The sequence below is a fragment of the Condylura cristata genome, unplaced genomic scaffold (assembly GCF_000260355.1).
Source record: "Condylura cristata isolate star-nosed mole 26May11 unplaced genomic scaffold, ConCri1.0 scaffold00029, whole genome shotgun sequence".
Taxonomy (NCBI): Eukaryota; Metazoa; Chordata; class Mammalia; order Eulipotyphla; family Talpidae; genus Condylura; species Condylura cristata.
This window is the reverse complement of record NW_004567130.1, coordinates 901,443-915,918: the sequence shown is the minus strand read 5'-3', so window position 1 is coordinate 915,918 and position 14,476 is coordinate 901,443. Positions and strand designations below refer to the sequence as shown.

The 14,476-nt window shown below is 42.5% G+C and overlaps 1 protein-coding gene across 1 annotated transcript; it reads right to left on the bottom strand.

The window, feature by feature from the left end:
• Positions 1–668: 668 nt before the first annotated feature.
• TMED2 (transmembrane emp24 domain trafficking protein 2) lies at positions 669–9,731 on the bottom strand. The gene is made up of 4 exons (XM_004690820.2): positions 9,464–9,731; positions 7,796–7,988; positions 5,523–5,630; positions 669–2,172 (listed from the first exon to the last, which is right to left on the bottom strand). The coding sequence occupies exons 1-4, from the start codon at positions 9,641–9,643 to the stop codon at positions 2,048–2,050; spliced, it is 606 nt and encodes a 201-aa protein (XP_004690877.1). The 5' UTR covers positions 9,644–9,731; the 3' UTR covers positions 669–2,047.
• Positions 9,732–14,476: the final 4,745 nt, after the last annotated feature.

Sequence of the window (14,476 nt, the reverse complement as noted above, 5' to 3'; positions counted from 1 at the left end):
CAATGGATAGGCCTGTGGTGATACATTTTTATTTGCACTGAAATAGGACTATGACATCCTCAAAAGCCTTTGACAACTGTTTAAAATGGGACTTCCAGACAGCTCTGAAAGCAGAGGCAGAGTGCATCTTGCCTCTGCATTTTAGGCTCTACTAGTTTTCTGATTTGAGAACCATTTCCAAGCCTGTTTATTTCCAAATTGAGAATTTAAAAAACACCTGAGGTCATGGTGGTTTTAAAGAATAGACAGACCACTTGAATAGCTCAGAAGCACCCTGGGACACTAGCAAGTGCTGATAAACAATAGCTTCTTTAAATTAACAGTGTCCTTAGGGCAAAGGAAGTGGGTTTAATTGCTGGTTTCACAAATCACTGCATTTGGGAGCCTTGGAATCATTTATTTCTCTTCAACTTACTTCCCACATCCATAAACCAAGTGGTTGAGTGAAAATAATGCAAATATTTTTTCCAAAAGATGGGAAATTTACTATATTAACACTGACCTATCTAAAAGTGTGTTCTCAATTGCTATCCTCATGTTTATAGACAAGTAAGACATTTATGGCAGGCATAATTACTCAAAAAAAATGGACATGTCTCATTTCAAATATGGAAAATTGATATTTAATTGTGAATTAATATATAAAACACAAAATACTAGGATTATTTTTTAAAAGAATTGTTTATTTACTGAACCTGGGGCAGATTAGATACACAACCAATTTTAAATTTACATCTTTTAATTCAATTGTGAAGTGTTTCTCACACACACACATTGGCATGCAACAGCTGTCCTAAGGTAAAAGTCACTTTAAGCTGTTGCAAGTATTTTCACCCAAGGTTGAAAAATTGTTTATCCTGAACATGAAAACCTGTAACAAATTTAAATTAAGTATATAAAACTCGTTACTTGTAGTTTTCCCCTTGCAAAGATCCAAAAAAAAATGTACAAGTAACTAATATACATCAGTCACAACATAATCCTGGATCATCCCTATACCTAAACCAGATGCTCCTTTAATTTTAAACCCATCATCAGAGACCGAGAGAAAGCCATTTCGTTTTATACAAAACAAAATTCACATGTGCCAAAAAAGAAAGACCTAAGAAAAACAAAAACAAAAACCCTATACTGACAATATGGGTCAGTACCCCAATTGAACAGTGGCCCAAATGCCACTGATCAGAAATAAAGTAGTGGCTGTATTTTCGGCAATTAAATCCAAGAGGCTTTAACCCTTTGGCGTCAGAAATCCAGATTTTTCCAATTACATGAATGCATACCTCCTGTGTGCCAAGAGTGGAGAAAGTGGATGTGGCAGCATAGAAAGAACAAATTACCATTCACTGAAACAACCAGAGAATAGAGACTGGTTGTAATAGAGACTTCTATTATTATGTAGATACCAAAAAATGGTTATTACTTGCTTGTGTCATCAATTTAAATGTGGAGGTGATCTGAATCCAACGATTCAAAGTAAAAACTTAGGGGGAAAAAGTCATTGGGTTGCCTTACCTTTAAAGCAAAAACAAAATAAAATATAAAAGTACCAACCTACTAGCATACTCCAAAGTTCAAGAGCTGTGCCATTAGACTGGACAGAAATGCCAAGATCCTCTCATAAGGATTCAAAAGAATGAATCTTTAATGACCTGAACTACAGACTAAGGGCTCCAAAGAAAGCAATCGCCTTAGTAAGGTACTACTGGTAGAGTCCTGTGCTAAACAAACTGCACTGCATGAAAACAAAAGGGAAAGAGGATAGAATAAGGACTGTATGCCTCGATTTCATTTACAGTGTTGGCATTCTGGAAGGACCTGTAAATGGTGGCAGAACTTAAATAGGATATTACGCCAATCAAATGTCAATTTTTCACTATAACTTTCCTAAAAAGGTATCTTCCCCCAATATCTATTAATCACAAAGAAACATATGCTGTGAATGTACAGTTTGGAAAATTAAAACGTAGAAACTAATGACATTATTATGAGCAAAATGTTTGGTAAACAGTAAATCATGAGTTTGGGATCATCAGGAAAAGGCTTTTTAAACAACCCTCCGGACTTCAAAAAATCTCTTCAGGTAGTAGATCTGTCCCAATGTCATGGCAACTAGAACAAGAGCTTCAAAGAAGGACCAAAGGACCACTCTGCTGTTTGTGTTGTCGTTGACTGTGAGGACAAACAAATAAACAAAATTTAACAAACACCCCCCACAAAAAAAAAAAAAAACCACATAGGCATCACAAACAATCCTCTAGTCTACAAATGTACACCATTTACAATATTCCCCTTTTATCCCCTCAAGCATCTCAACATTTAGAAGTAAAAAATTGTAGATTTCAATCTGCTTAAGTATGGGGACAGGGAGTGAGTGACCTGCCCAAGATTACAAATCTCAGGCTAAACCCAATACAACTTTCTCCCTCACCACTGAAATGCCTCTACATTATAATCCTTTTTGCTGAATCAGAAAGTTTGACTGAAAAAAAAGATTTATTTTTTAAAGATTTTTATTTATTTATACATGCAAGAACTAGGGTGTAGCCAGAGGTGGGGGGAAGGTGGTTAAGAGGATTCACCAGAAGAGTGGGGAACAGAACAGGCAAATTCACTAAAATACACTAAGGAGACTGCTGCATCATGTGGGTCAGCTCCCTGGGTGGGTATTGAACTCAAGCCACTGTGGCTGGCAACAGCATCATAGTAACCCCCTACATTATCAGGGAGCCCCAAAAGAGATAAGATGAGAGTCACCCAAAAAGCACTACCTACAATTCAAACTTTGTTCAAGAATTTTTTTCATTAAATATTATTCAACAAATATTTATTAGGCACCTACTATGTCCTTAGCATTTATTTCAAACAGGGGAAGTTCCTCGGCTTCATGGACAAACATTGGCAGTTACCACCAGACACACGAATGCTAGCCTCAGGATTTATCCCACTTTTAAGTTAAAAATCTGATCCTTAAAGTAACACTCATGGCTATTCATTATTCTGAAATTTTCCAACCACATTCTATACTTAACTTTTTAAAATTATTAGTCTGATTCACCTGCAAATGGTCAATATTAAAATTAGTGACTGTCAGTTGAGTAAGTTTTTGCCTGCCATATATGTATACTATTTATTAAAAAATTAACTGAAACTGTAATAGTGGACAGGTGATCACACAAAAATAAGTGAAAAACAATTACTGTATTTCCAAGAGAATAATTTAGAGTACACAAAAAAGTAAAAAAAAAAAACTTTTCCAGAAAAAGAATAAACATATGCCCAGCACATATGTCTAAAAACCATCAACATTAAAATTTCAGTGCTAATTAATAATCAAGGCATGAAGTTTACTTCTACTGAAAACTCAGTAATCAATGCCAAGCAAAACCATGAATGACTATCAAGCTATCGCCAGTCACTGTAGTTGAGTTCGATCCCCACCAGGGAGTTGACCCACATGGCACAGCAGACCTGTCTTGTCTCACTCACTGCTCCCCTCAACAGTGTATTTCAGTTAATCTGCCTGTTTTGCTCCCCACTCTGTGTTTGGTGAATCCTCTCACCCCACCCGACCCCCACCTCTGGCCTATACTTTAGTTCTTGTATACATAAATAAATCTTTTTTTTAAAAAAAGTATTTTATCTCTCCATTTAGAAAAAAAAATTTTTTTTTTCAAGCTTAAGCAGAACACACAGACGTAATAGCAGAGGAGGGTAGGCACATGGGGAGCTGTCGATATATGAGACTATCTTCATGCCCATTCACCAATCAGCCTGATCAAGAAGCAACACAATAGTCACAATATCATTACAACACTGTAATATTAACCAAAAAAAGGGGCTGGTGGGACCATTCAGTTCATAGCTGGTGTGAATGCTGTAAGAGGTACCAAACACCCACGTTGTAGGCACTATTTGATATGCAAAATTAATGCCAAAATTCCATTTTGTAAGCGAAATATTGGAATATCTCTGCTCAAATTAAGGGGGAGAGAATAAGGTTGAGCATTCCCACAGCTTGGAAGAACAGTGTGCTTCCTCTTCCCAAAAACCTCCTCTACCTTTAAAGCCACTCAGTCCGAAGTAGTTAAAACTGCCAGGGAAGTCCTGGGTCCTCAGACTTTGTCCAGTACTCCCACTCCAAAATGGGCTGGCCCCCACCTGGGAGCAAGAGAGCCAATAAATAGGTCCCTGCTAAGTGAGGGAGAAATGGCAGAGATCCCAGAGGAGTTCTAAAGTGGCAGAATCATGATGGAAAAGGCAGGGATGGGTTTACAAGCCTTAGTCCATCTCAAATCCTGCCACCACCCCCAAAACAGGAAGAACAGAGATGCTTCTCTAATCTTCATCATACTCTCAAAGGGAGGTGAAGTCTGTGCTCTAGGTCTTGAAGAATCATCTCTATTAGTGGCAAGAATAGACATGAGAGGTAAGAACAGAAACCACATCCTTTGCTTGTCTCTTTGAGCTGTTCTCTCTACTCCCTACCCCAACCTTAAGACAAAGATTCTTCTTTTTAAAAAAAGATGTATTTATTTTTGCATACAAGAACTGGGGTACAGGCCAGCGGTGCAGGTGTGAAAGGATTCACCAGAGACATAGTGGGGAACAGATTAGGCAGACTGACTGAAATACACTGCTGAGGGGAACAGCAGGCAAGACAAGAGAAGTCTGCCATGCCATGTTGATCACCTCCTTGGCCAGAGATCGAACCTGTGCTTGCAGTGGCCTCGGATAGCCCACTGCGCCACAGGGAGGGCCGCAGGACAGAGATTCTTAACATAAACAACTTGCAGTAACAGACAAGCTTGCTCCACTGAGAACTATCCCTCAAAGAACTACTCATAACTGAGGAGTGCTTTAGGAAGAGTTACCAAAAACATTGTATGACCTATTTGATACGCAAAATTAACCTTAATAAAGATTAAGACACTGAACAGCTATGGCCCATGTGTCTGCATGATGCTGGTGATTATAAATGAATGCACACTATATACTCCCAGCATCTGAACTTGGGAGGACCCAAACTAATCTTTACCTGTTGGGTACCTATGTCCATATTTTAGTACCTTCTATTTTCACTAGACTAATCCTTAAGTTTTAGTGAAAAAGCTAATGTCAGCATACTAACATTTAAACACGCTGGCACAAAGTTTCAGACAGGTGATAAAAAAATCAACAAAATGCCCATTTTACCAATTTTTCTTTTCTGTTTTAAGAAAACTATTAGTTTATTTCTTAGCTAACCATATAATTTTAAAGATTCTTAAAAACTTGTACTGAATCTTAATAGCATTTTTTGGTTCCAAATGAATGTCCTACAATAAACTAATCTAGTACAAAGCTCTACAAAAGCATACACTCAAAATATATTTGCACAGATGCTCTTTAAATAATGCTTTGGTATGATTATGCTTGCAAAAGCTCCAAATAAGGAGAACACAAGCGAGACCTTGGCCCTGTGACTATCACCATTCTGCAGTGACCAAAGGCACTGCTGCAAAGGGAAAGCACTGACTTACTGGCTCTGTGTATTCTCTCCCGGACTTCCATGTACTCCTGTTCATGCTTGACAGCTGTCATTGCCACTGCTAGTTCATTAATCATTTCTTCTAGCTTGTTCTGATGAGCTACAGAAGAATTTGGAAACAGATCAGCACATATTTGGCAATACCCTTTTGAAAGATACTTACAAAGCAATAAAAACAGTCCGCAGAGAAAGCATATAAAAGTAGTTATTTTTAGTAATGGACTGGACATCATTGTGGGCCAACATATAACACTAGTGACAACTCTCCAAGCATGTTTTAAGGCCATTCCCAGTATTTTAAGATAAAATAAAGCAAAAACCCTAGTAATATCCTGATAACAATCTTATAAACAATAGTATTTATTTTTGTTCTTTTTTCTTTTTTTAAAGAATATTTAAGATCTAAGTCTACCTTAGACCACCCAAGGTTTTAAAATTAAAACCAGGTTTAAAACTTTAGCAAAAAAAAAGAAGACAGGCAAACTAACAGTTCTGAAGAAGCGGATATTTCTAGCTATTTTAATATGACAATGAACAACTAGGGAGGAAAAACATATACCATAAGGAAAGAGTCCAAGGGAAGGGTTTCTTCACCATTGCCAAAAATAAGACCTCATTTGGAATTCCAAAATGCCACAAATATCTAAATTTTTAAAGAAATGCCAAGCATTCCTACCATTTTAAGGTAGCTGGGTTAGAGTCTTATCACCTCTTACCAACTTCACTTCAAAAACCCATCATGTACATGAAACGTACAGAGAGCATGGATTCTCAGTTGCCATGTTGGACCAAATAACCCTGTTGTGTGCTGTCTGATGTAGTGCAGGATCACAGCCCAGCCTTGAGAATCATAAATGTCTCATCTCACTGAAGAACCACCGCTCTTTTAGAGGAAGGTTTCAACTGCCAGCTACCAGTCACTGACATTAACAAGCAAAAGCAAGAATTTTAGATATTGTGTTAAAGAATTAAGGACAATTCAACATTCACATTCATCAGCCACATTTTCTAACAGTTTAGAAAGAACTAATTTCCAACAGTAATTAATTAGCAAATTAACAGAACAAACATCCCACACATGTAACCTACATGCTTACAAGAAGGGACACACAAAGCCCTCCAAAAGTCCTCATTCTCCTAGAGTCAATCCCTACACTGTAAACAGCCCTGAAAGATGAGCATCAGAATTACTAAGCAGCATACAAATTCTATAAAAGAGGCTAATTTTAGTAATGTATTAGACATCTATGTCCAAACACTTCACCTTCTTTTTGATATAAGTGTGCTACAAATTACTCAACATCTAGGACAAACGTTATTATGTCGACACTATGAAATATGTTCAACTGCTACTTTCCAAAAATTCTGCCACTCAGTGACTATCAACAACAAATCCAAATGAGCTGGCTCCTGTAAGTAACTTATCCAGAAGAATCATTTGCTGGTCAGATGAGGGGAAAAAAACAATCTAACTGCAACATATGCTGACAGTTTTTGTCACCTTGTTTAGTCATGACTCCTAGAACTGCATTTCATATCCAACCAGTTTTAAGAAAGAAAAATGCAGTAATAATAGGACACTTCTACTTTCTACTAAGTCAACAGCACCACTCACTATTAACTATTTTAACTGGGACTTACCTATCTAGTTATAGTTGAACTTTCTACCCTTCAGCATTCATCTGTCACTGTATTCCCAGTGCTATCAACTTAAAATGACCTCATCTATACCTTCTGTTAGTTAAAAAAAAAAATCATTCGAAAACCTAATCAATGGTAGGATTTATTTTTTTAATTAATAGAAGAGACACTCTCATGCTAACAGATTAGAAAGGAATGCAGAAATTAGACAGTAACAAATAGAAATATCAAAAAAAAAATCAAGATGCTATCAAAAAGCAATCGACATACCATCCCAGGTGTCTCCACCACCTAAAGGAAAGTGTAAGATATAAACACACACACACAAAAACAGAAGTTTAGCTAAACTAGGCACAAATACAAGTGAACAAAAAAGGATATATTTACCCATATGTATGTATACATCAAGATAAGTGAATAGAACAACCAAAGTCACATGTAACCTACACACTTACAAGGAAAAAAACTACAAAGAACTGAAATATAAACACAAATTTCCAGAAACTTTGTTGTTAATTATGAGATTTGGAGAAGTATGTATTTCACAAAAGGACTGGGGTTTTAAAGACAGAACTAGTATTAACCCTTTGAATGTAACCTCAATTTTCTGTATGATCGTCTCACCTTCTGTTTCCATGTCCTGTCCTTTTGGGGCTTCCCCAATATCAATGGTGAACATCACGATCTTTGGAGTCATGGTAGACATCCGGTTGCTGAAACAAAACTTGTACGTTCCATCCATGTGAGCAGCAAATGTATATTTCCCACTGGACTCCCGGTCTCCTTTGTAAATTCCTTTATTATCAGGCCCTGTAATCTGGAGGCAGGAGACATCAAGAAAAATGAAAATCATAAACTTTCTAAGGATGCTCATAGTATTAGGATATTCATGTAACTTTTACTTCAATTAGTGACAGAACCCTTTGTGCTACAGCCCTGCCATGTGGGGAACAAGGGTGGACACTAGGGTCTCTCAACTCTTGACTGTCTTCTTTGTCCCACACAAATATAAAACCCTCAAAAATAGAAACTACACTTTACACTGTTTCCAAGGGGCCTACTACCACCCACAAACATGTAGGCATGTGCCTGGTAAAATCAAAACAAGAAAAAAAATCTCTTTAACACTAAGAATGCTGATCAGACTACATTCCCTAGTTGACAAATGCCAACTAGTGAAGGAATCCGCTTTATGTGAGATGACTGGAAACTTATGGGAAAGGAGTAGACTGTAAAGCAGGAGATCAGGTTCTCATCACATTGGCTACAAATCAGCTGCTAGTCCAGTCACCTTGAAACTTCAGAGGCTGGGATTGTTGAGCTTGGAGATTTTAGCCAATTTTAAGTCACTCCTATCCATTATCCCTTTATTTTTTGAACTTCACTTGTTTGGTATAATTTGCATTCAGCTCTACTGATATTCATCACCAATCAAAAAAATCCTTAAACCTAGTTAATAATGCTACCAAGAAAATTTAAATATTAATGACATCTGCTTTCCTAAAAATGCTACAGGCAAATCCTTCTTCTGGTTTAAAAGAAGATTCAGGAACAGCTGGTTTCTTAAATCTCCCCCAAATACTTCACTGCAATTATTATCCTCAAAATGCATCACCCCACCCCACCTCTCTCCTAATGATTCAACGAGAGGGCTGCGGATCTGTGTAAAAAGTGGTGACAGCACAAGGGTGAACTGGTGATGGGACGTCCACGGGGAATGCAACTGAGATGGGAAAAGGCACAAAACGATGTAAAAATAAACTGTTACAGTAATAGTATGCAAAGCGCTGTTGCCTCTATTAGAAATAAATACACCAAGGAATGCCTACGTAGCATTCCTCAAAGGCTTTCGCTACACTAGTTCCAAAGTTTCCATGCCACGTTCCAATACTATCAGTAACATGAAGGGATGCAGGTGCTGCACGCATCCAGTCCTGCCGTCAGCTAACCGCGACCGATGAGAGCAGTCTGGGCCCGCGGCTGACACGCGGCTCCGGGTCGACAAAACTCGGTGAGAGGTTCCGAGGAGTCCTCCCCCATCAAGCAGAGAACCCAAACGACTAAAGCAACGGCTCGGTATCCGAGGGGACCCCGCCGTCCGGAATCCCGACGGGCCGCGGCGCGCCGGCCGTTAGGGGGGCTGCTGGAGCGGGGCGCGGCCCGGGCCCCTCCCAGACCCAGGACTGCCGCCTCCGGGCCCTGGGTCCCCGCCAGCCCCGCGTGGGTCCAGGGAGCCACCAACCCCCGAGCAGCCGCACTACCGCGCCTCGGCCGTGGGCAGCGCGCCCGCACCTCCACGTCGATGTCCAGGAAGCCGCCTTCGGCCACCTCGAAGATGAGGCCCATCTTGGTGCCCGAGGTGACCCGCTCGAAGAAGCACTCCTCGGCGTGCGCGTCGATGCTGACAAAGTAGCCCGAAGCTGTGGCCAGGAGAGCGGCCAAGAGCACCAGCAGCTCAGCGAGCGTCACCATGGTGGGGCTGGGGCCGAAGCCAGGTCCGGGAGTGCGGCCTCCAGAGCCGCCGCTGCCACCACTATCTCCTCAGCCGCCGCCGCCTTAGCTCCGCCCCTTCCGGCTGCGCCACCCGAGGGGGCTGATGCGGGCGCCGCGGATTGGCTGGCCCCGGCCGCTGCCACGTAACGGACGCACGGCGGCTGCCGAGGGACACGGGCGGCTCCGCAAGACTCCATGCCAACGGTGGCTCGGAATGACCAAACATCCTCGCCTCATCCGTCCACTTTGGGGTGCATCGTGAATCTTGCCCGGGCCACACCCAGAAAACAACAGCATCAAGAAACCGCCTCTTCCAAGGGCGTTGCCCTCTTAGCGTTGCACAGAAAGATAATGAAAGATTTGGAGGCCGCACAGGGAGTAGGGGGATTGGAGGGGGACAGTAGGTGGGGGCTGTTTTATATAGACCAGTGAGGCCGGCGTTAGTCGAGCGCTTTCCGCCCCCGGCCCCGCAGCCGCTGTATAGCTGGTTTTCCCCCCACGTTACCCCAGCACAGCTGCCATTCAAAAAAGGAAACTCCAGACGTGAAGAAAGTCCCAAGTTTTAAATCGCGCGCCCTCCCAGCGGAGGACTGAAGTCTCGCGCGCCTGGCCCGTGAGCGAGGCCCAGCACCTTCCATCGTCAGTGTCGGCGCCTCTTACGCTGCTGGTGGTGCACCGGCTTGCAGTCCCGGCGCTACGGGACTCGAGTCCGCCGGCTTGCAGTCCCGGCGCTACGGGACTCGAGTCCGCCGGCCGGGCTCCCGTCACCCTCCTTCCCCTAACCGTGGCCCCAAAGCACAGGAGCCATTCGAATGTACCAAAGAGGAGTCAAGTGTCCCTTTAAATAAAAAAGTGAAAGTTCTCTACTTAATCAGGAAAGAAAAAAAATCTATACGAGGTCTTCTATCCGTGATACAGAAAGAAAACGAAATTAATGCTAGTTTTGCTGTGGCGCCACAGTTTGCAAAAGTAACAGCCACCATGTGTGGCAAGTGCTTGGTTATGATGAAAATGTCATCAGGTAACAGGGTGGTCCCCAGGAAAAGGGAAAGTTCCAGGTTCCCTGACCCACCCAGAAGGAGGGTGGAGTTGAGCAGAGAGGAGAAAGAATCTGAGGAGGAAGGTGCAGGATGAAGAGCCTGAAGGAGACCTGAGGAAGCCACATGGAGCAGGGAGACATGTGAAGAAACCGTGCTTGTTTCTTGGCCCTGTGCTGGTTAAAACAGATGTGGGTGAGAGACCCTTGGGGAGGTGACTATGGCAGCGTTTATCTTGGTTTTGATTTTGCTCTTTTCCTCCCAGACCTGTCTGACCCTTCCTGACCCTTTTCTATGGGTCCCAGCCAGAAGATGCTTTGGACTCATGGGGGGCTTTCAGGTCTTGCTTTGGGCCAGTCCCTTTTGGGTGGACTTTTGCCCACGAGGGGATGGGTAACTTCAGGTGTTTGATTTAGAAATTATATTCTTTTTCTTCTGTGTTGTATACTCACTGTATTAAAGTCCCTTTCCATTAAAGCTCTTATGTCTTGTATTGATGTGGTGGATGGCAGAACCTATTTAGAGCACTCAGGTTTGGGGGTGCAGAGGTGCCCTCCTCTCCCTGCAGGATATGAAGAGAAAAAGTGTCTATATGGATGCAACCTGTTAGGCTAGAAAGCTGTGAGTCTCTATGAGGACCTCAGCATGGGAGCTCCTGACTCCCATAAGTCACTTACTTATAGGAAGGGATGATTACACGGATTCAGGAAGAGATTTGGACTGAGAAATAAATGACTGGAGAGGCTGCATCTCCCAAGGAAGCAGCTGCAGCCACGTTTCCAGAGGAGGTGAAGAAGTCGATGAACGTGAAAGGGTACCATCCAAAGCAAGTCTTCAATTATGATGAAGTTGAGTTCTGAAAGAAGATGCCCAAAAGGAGCTACCTTCATAAAAGTGCCAAGGAGGCTCCAGGGCATAAAACATAGAAGGACAGGTTAACTCTGGTTCTCTGTGCCAACACTGCGGGGTGCAGCCTGAATCCTGGTGAGGTAGAGGAACCTAGGAAAGACCACAGAGAAGTGTTAATAAGTGCTGAATTGGAAACACTCATTGAGTCATCTTGAAAGGAAGAAGAAGACTTAGAAGAAACTGAAGCAGAACTAGCAATGAACGTGTTGCCGATATTTGCCCAAGTAGTTCAGATTGCACAGACATTAAAAGACAAAAGCATGGAATATGATCCTTGAACAGAATGCAGCGTTAAATTCACCCACACATTCACCAAAGGATTACAACCTTTACAGCAATTCTTTGACAAGTTAAAGAGACAACAACTTCCTATTACTGTGTTCCTCCAAAAGGATTCAGAAAAAAAACAACTCTTAGAGGGTCCCCCAGTCATCAATGTCATATGCTCCTGATATGCACCCATGGAGGTCCTCTTGACTGTGTGACCAAGGGTTGCCTGAAGCAGGTGATCCTCCTGATAACAGGTCAGGTCAGTAGGAGCCTAAGACCACAGCATGACATCTATGCCATACTGAGCCCACCACACCTCCACACCTAAGTACTGTGTCATTTCACATCATCCCAAGAAGGGTGAGTCCCACATGTTAAAGATATTTTGAGAGGCCGCATTCACATAACTTTTAATACAATCTCTTGCTACACAGTGGCTCTGCACAACCTGAGCCAAGCAGTGGGCAGGATAATCCCCAACTGTCCTTATACTAAATTAGGAAATGTATAATGTAGATTTCATCATAGGTATGTAAGGGGGAAAACCGTAGTATTAACAGGCTAATAGTCTCTATGGCTTCAGGCATCCACTGGATATCTTGGAACATATCCCCTAAGTCCAAGGTGGGGTCAGGGGGTGGCTACTGAAACAGGACACAAAGCAAACTCCTGTAGTGTTGGGAATGTTTTGTGTCTTCACATGAGTATGTATTTTTTCAAACAAGAAGACTGATACTCCTAATTTCTCTGTGTATATAGTACTCAAACTACAAAAAGTTTTACCTCACCCATATCCTCTCAAGTCTTGCCAACTGCTAGGACAATTTTTCTCACCCTTTGCCTCTTCGCATACTCGTACTTATCCCTCAACACCCAGTTCAAATATCACCACTGCTTTTCTTTAAATGTTCCCATTTTCCTGACAATACCAGTTCCTTCCTCTGTGCTTAAATGCAGATTAGTGCTGTAGTGCCAACAACCAGGCACAGGGCAGGCTGGGGGCCAGGGAGTTAGGAAGCTGGTAAGCCTTCCAGCCCCCAGCAAATCTTTGCTCTTTCTCTCTGGGCTCTCTGGTACCTTCTCGTGGGCTCTCCTCTCTTAGCCACTCCACTGCTGTCAGCCGCTCCTGCTGCACCATCCTCTGTGATGCCTTCCTTAGCCTCCAGGCTTAGGTGTGCCCCTTTACGCATGCCCACACCATACTCTAGATGTCCACCATCAGGTACAGGTATGAGCCCACACTCCCAAGCGTTTCTTGTATTCAAGGCCGCAGGTTATAGCCACAGAGGCCAACAGCACAAAAGCCTGAGAATCTTCATCTACCCTACAGTGCTACTGACTATAGTAATTTACAAGAATGCCTCATTTGTGAGGCACTTGTCTTGTTAAATTTGCTCTCAGTGCTGTGCTTTAATCTCCTGTGCCACCACGGAGGCCTAAGTTGGGATTCTGTTGTAAAGTGTAGATCCCCTTCTTTTAAAGATTTTTTTTTTTTAATTTGGGTCTTCCCTGGTGGTGCAACAGGTTAAAGCACAGAACTATGAAGCTATCCATAGCTACTGCAGCATGAGTTCTATTCCCAGTCAGAGAGGTGACCCACATAGCACAGCAGACCTCTCCTGACTCCTCGCTGCTTCCCTCAGCAGTGTATTTCAGTTGATCTGCCTGCTCTGCTCCCCAGTCTATCATTAATCTCACCCCACATGCACACACATATCTGGCCTGTACCCCAGTTCTTGTATGTATAAATAAATAAATATATATATTTTTTAAAGGTGCTCTCGGGCCTTCCAATGGGGCAACAAGAGATCAGTCATAACCTGTTAATAGAGTTCATTGAACATTGAACTGGCCTGTGGATAAGATCTGGGTGTTACACAGAGCTGTGTGACCTTATTCTTGTTACATCAACCTCTCTGAGCTTCATTTTCATTAGGAAGGGGATGACACCACACTCCTGACTCACCTGGTGACTGACACAAAGATCAGATGGCTGTATGTCTGTGAATGTGCAGAAGAAATCAGAATTGTTTCCTTGAGGACCATCAGGCCATAGGGGGCAGCAGTGGTCCAATATTCAGCTCTTGCTTCAGGTGTGGAAGCACCTGCTGGAAGCTCCCTGGCCATGACCAGGTGTTAGTGACTCCAGAGGTCTGGTAACCATGCTCCAAGGCCCCACCTTCCAGACTGGGGCAATGCCCTGCTTCTCCAGCACCCCCATTCTGTCCTGTTATTCCAGGATCGTCACTGTGGCTGACAGCCTCCTTCAGACTCCCAGCCTGTTTATGTTCCTCTGTTTCCCTGTGAGACTCCCCTCTCATGTAATACCCACAGAGGTCTCCTATCTCACTTAGGAAAGCTGACGGATGCAGGCTTTTGGACCTCCCAAACAACCTTCCCTGTAAAAAAGTGCAAAGATCAGAATGCTTTTGTCTGAAAATTAAGTAATGTTACTGTTCATTTCTGAACTGATTCAATACTCTAACTCTACTAGCAGGGAGTTAAGATATGACCATTGGGCATCTCAGGGGACCACATGCACAGCATACCATGGGGCTTTTATTTTATTTATAAAATAAAATGTATAAAATAAAAT

Bases quoted from the DNA above. Each gene is read 5' to 3' on its own strand.
- TMED2 (XM_004690820.2), bottom strand. From the start codon at position 9,643: ATGGTGACGCTCGCTGAGCTGCTGGTGCTCTTGGCCGCTCTCCTGGCC. The intron at 7,989-9,463 runs GTGCGGGCGCGC...TCCTGCCTCCAG, and splicing joins TCCTGGACATCGACGTGGAG to ATTACAGGGCCTGATAATAA. The intron at 2,173-5,522 runs GTAAGTCAGTGC...TTGTCCTCACAG, and splicing joins GGAGAGAATACACAGAGCCA to TCAACGACAACACAAACAGC.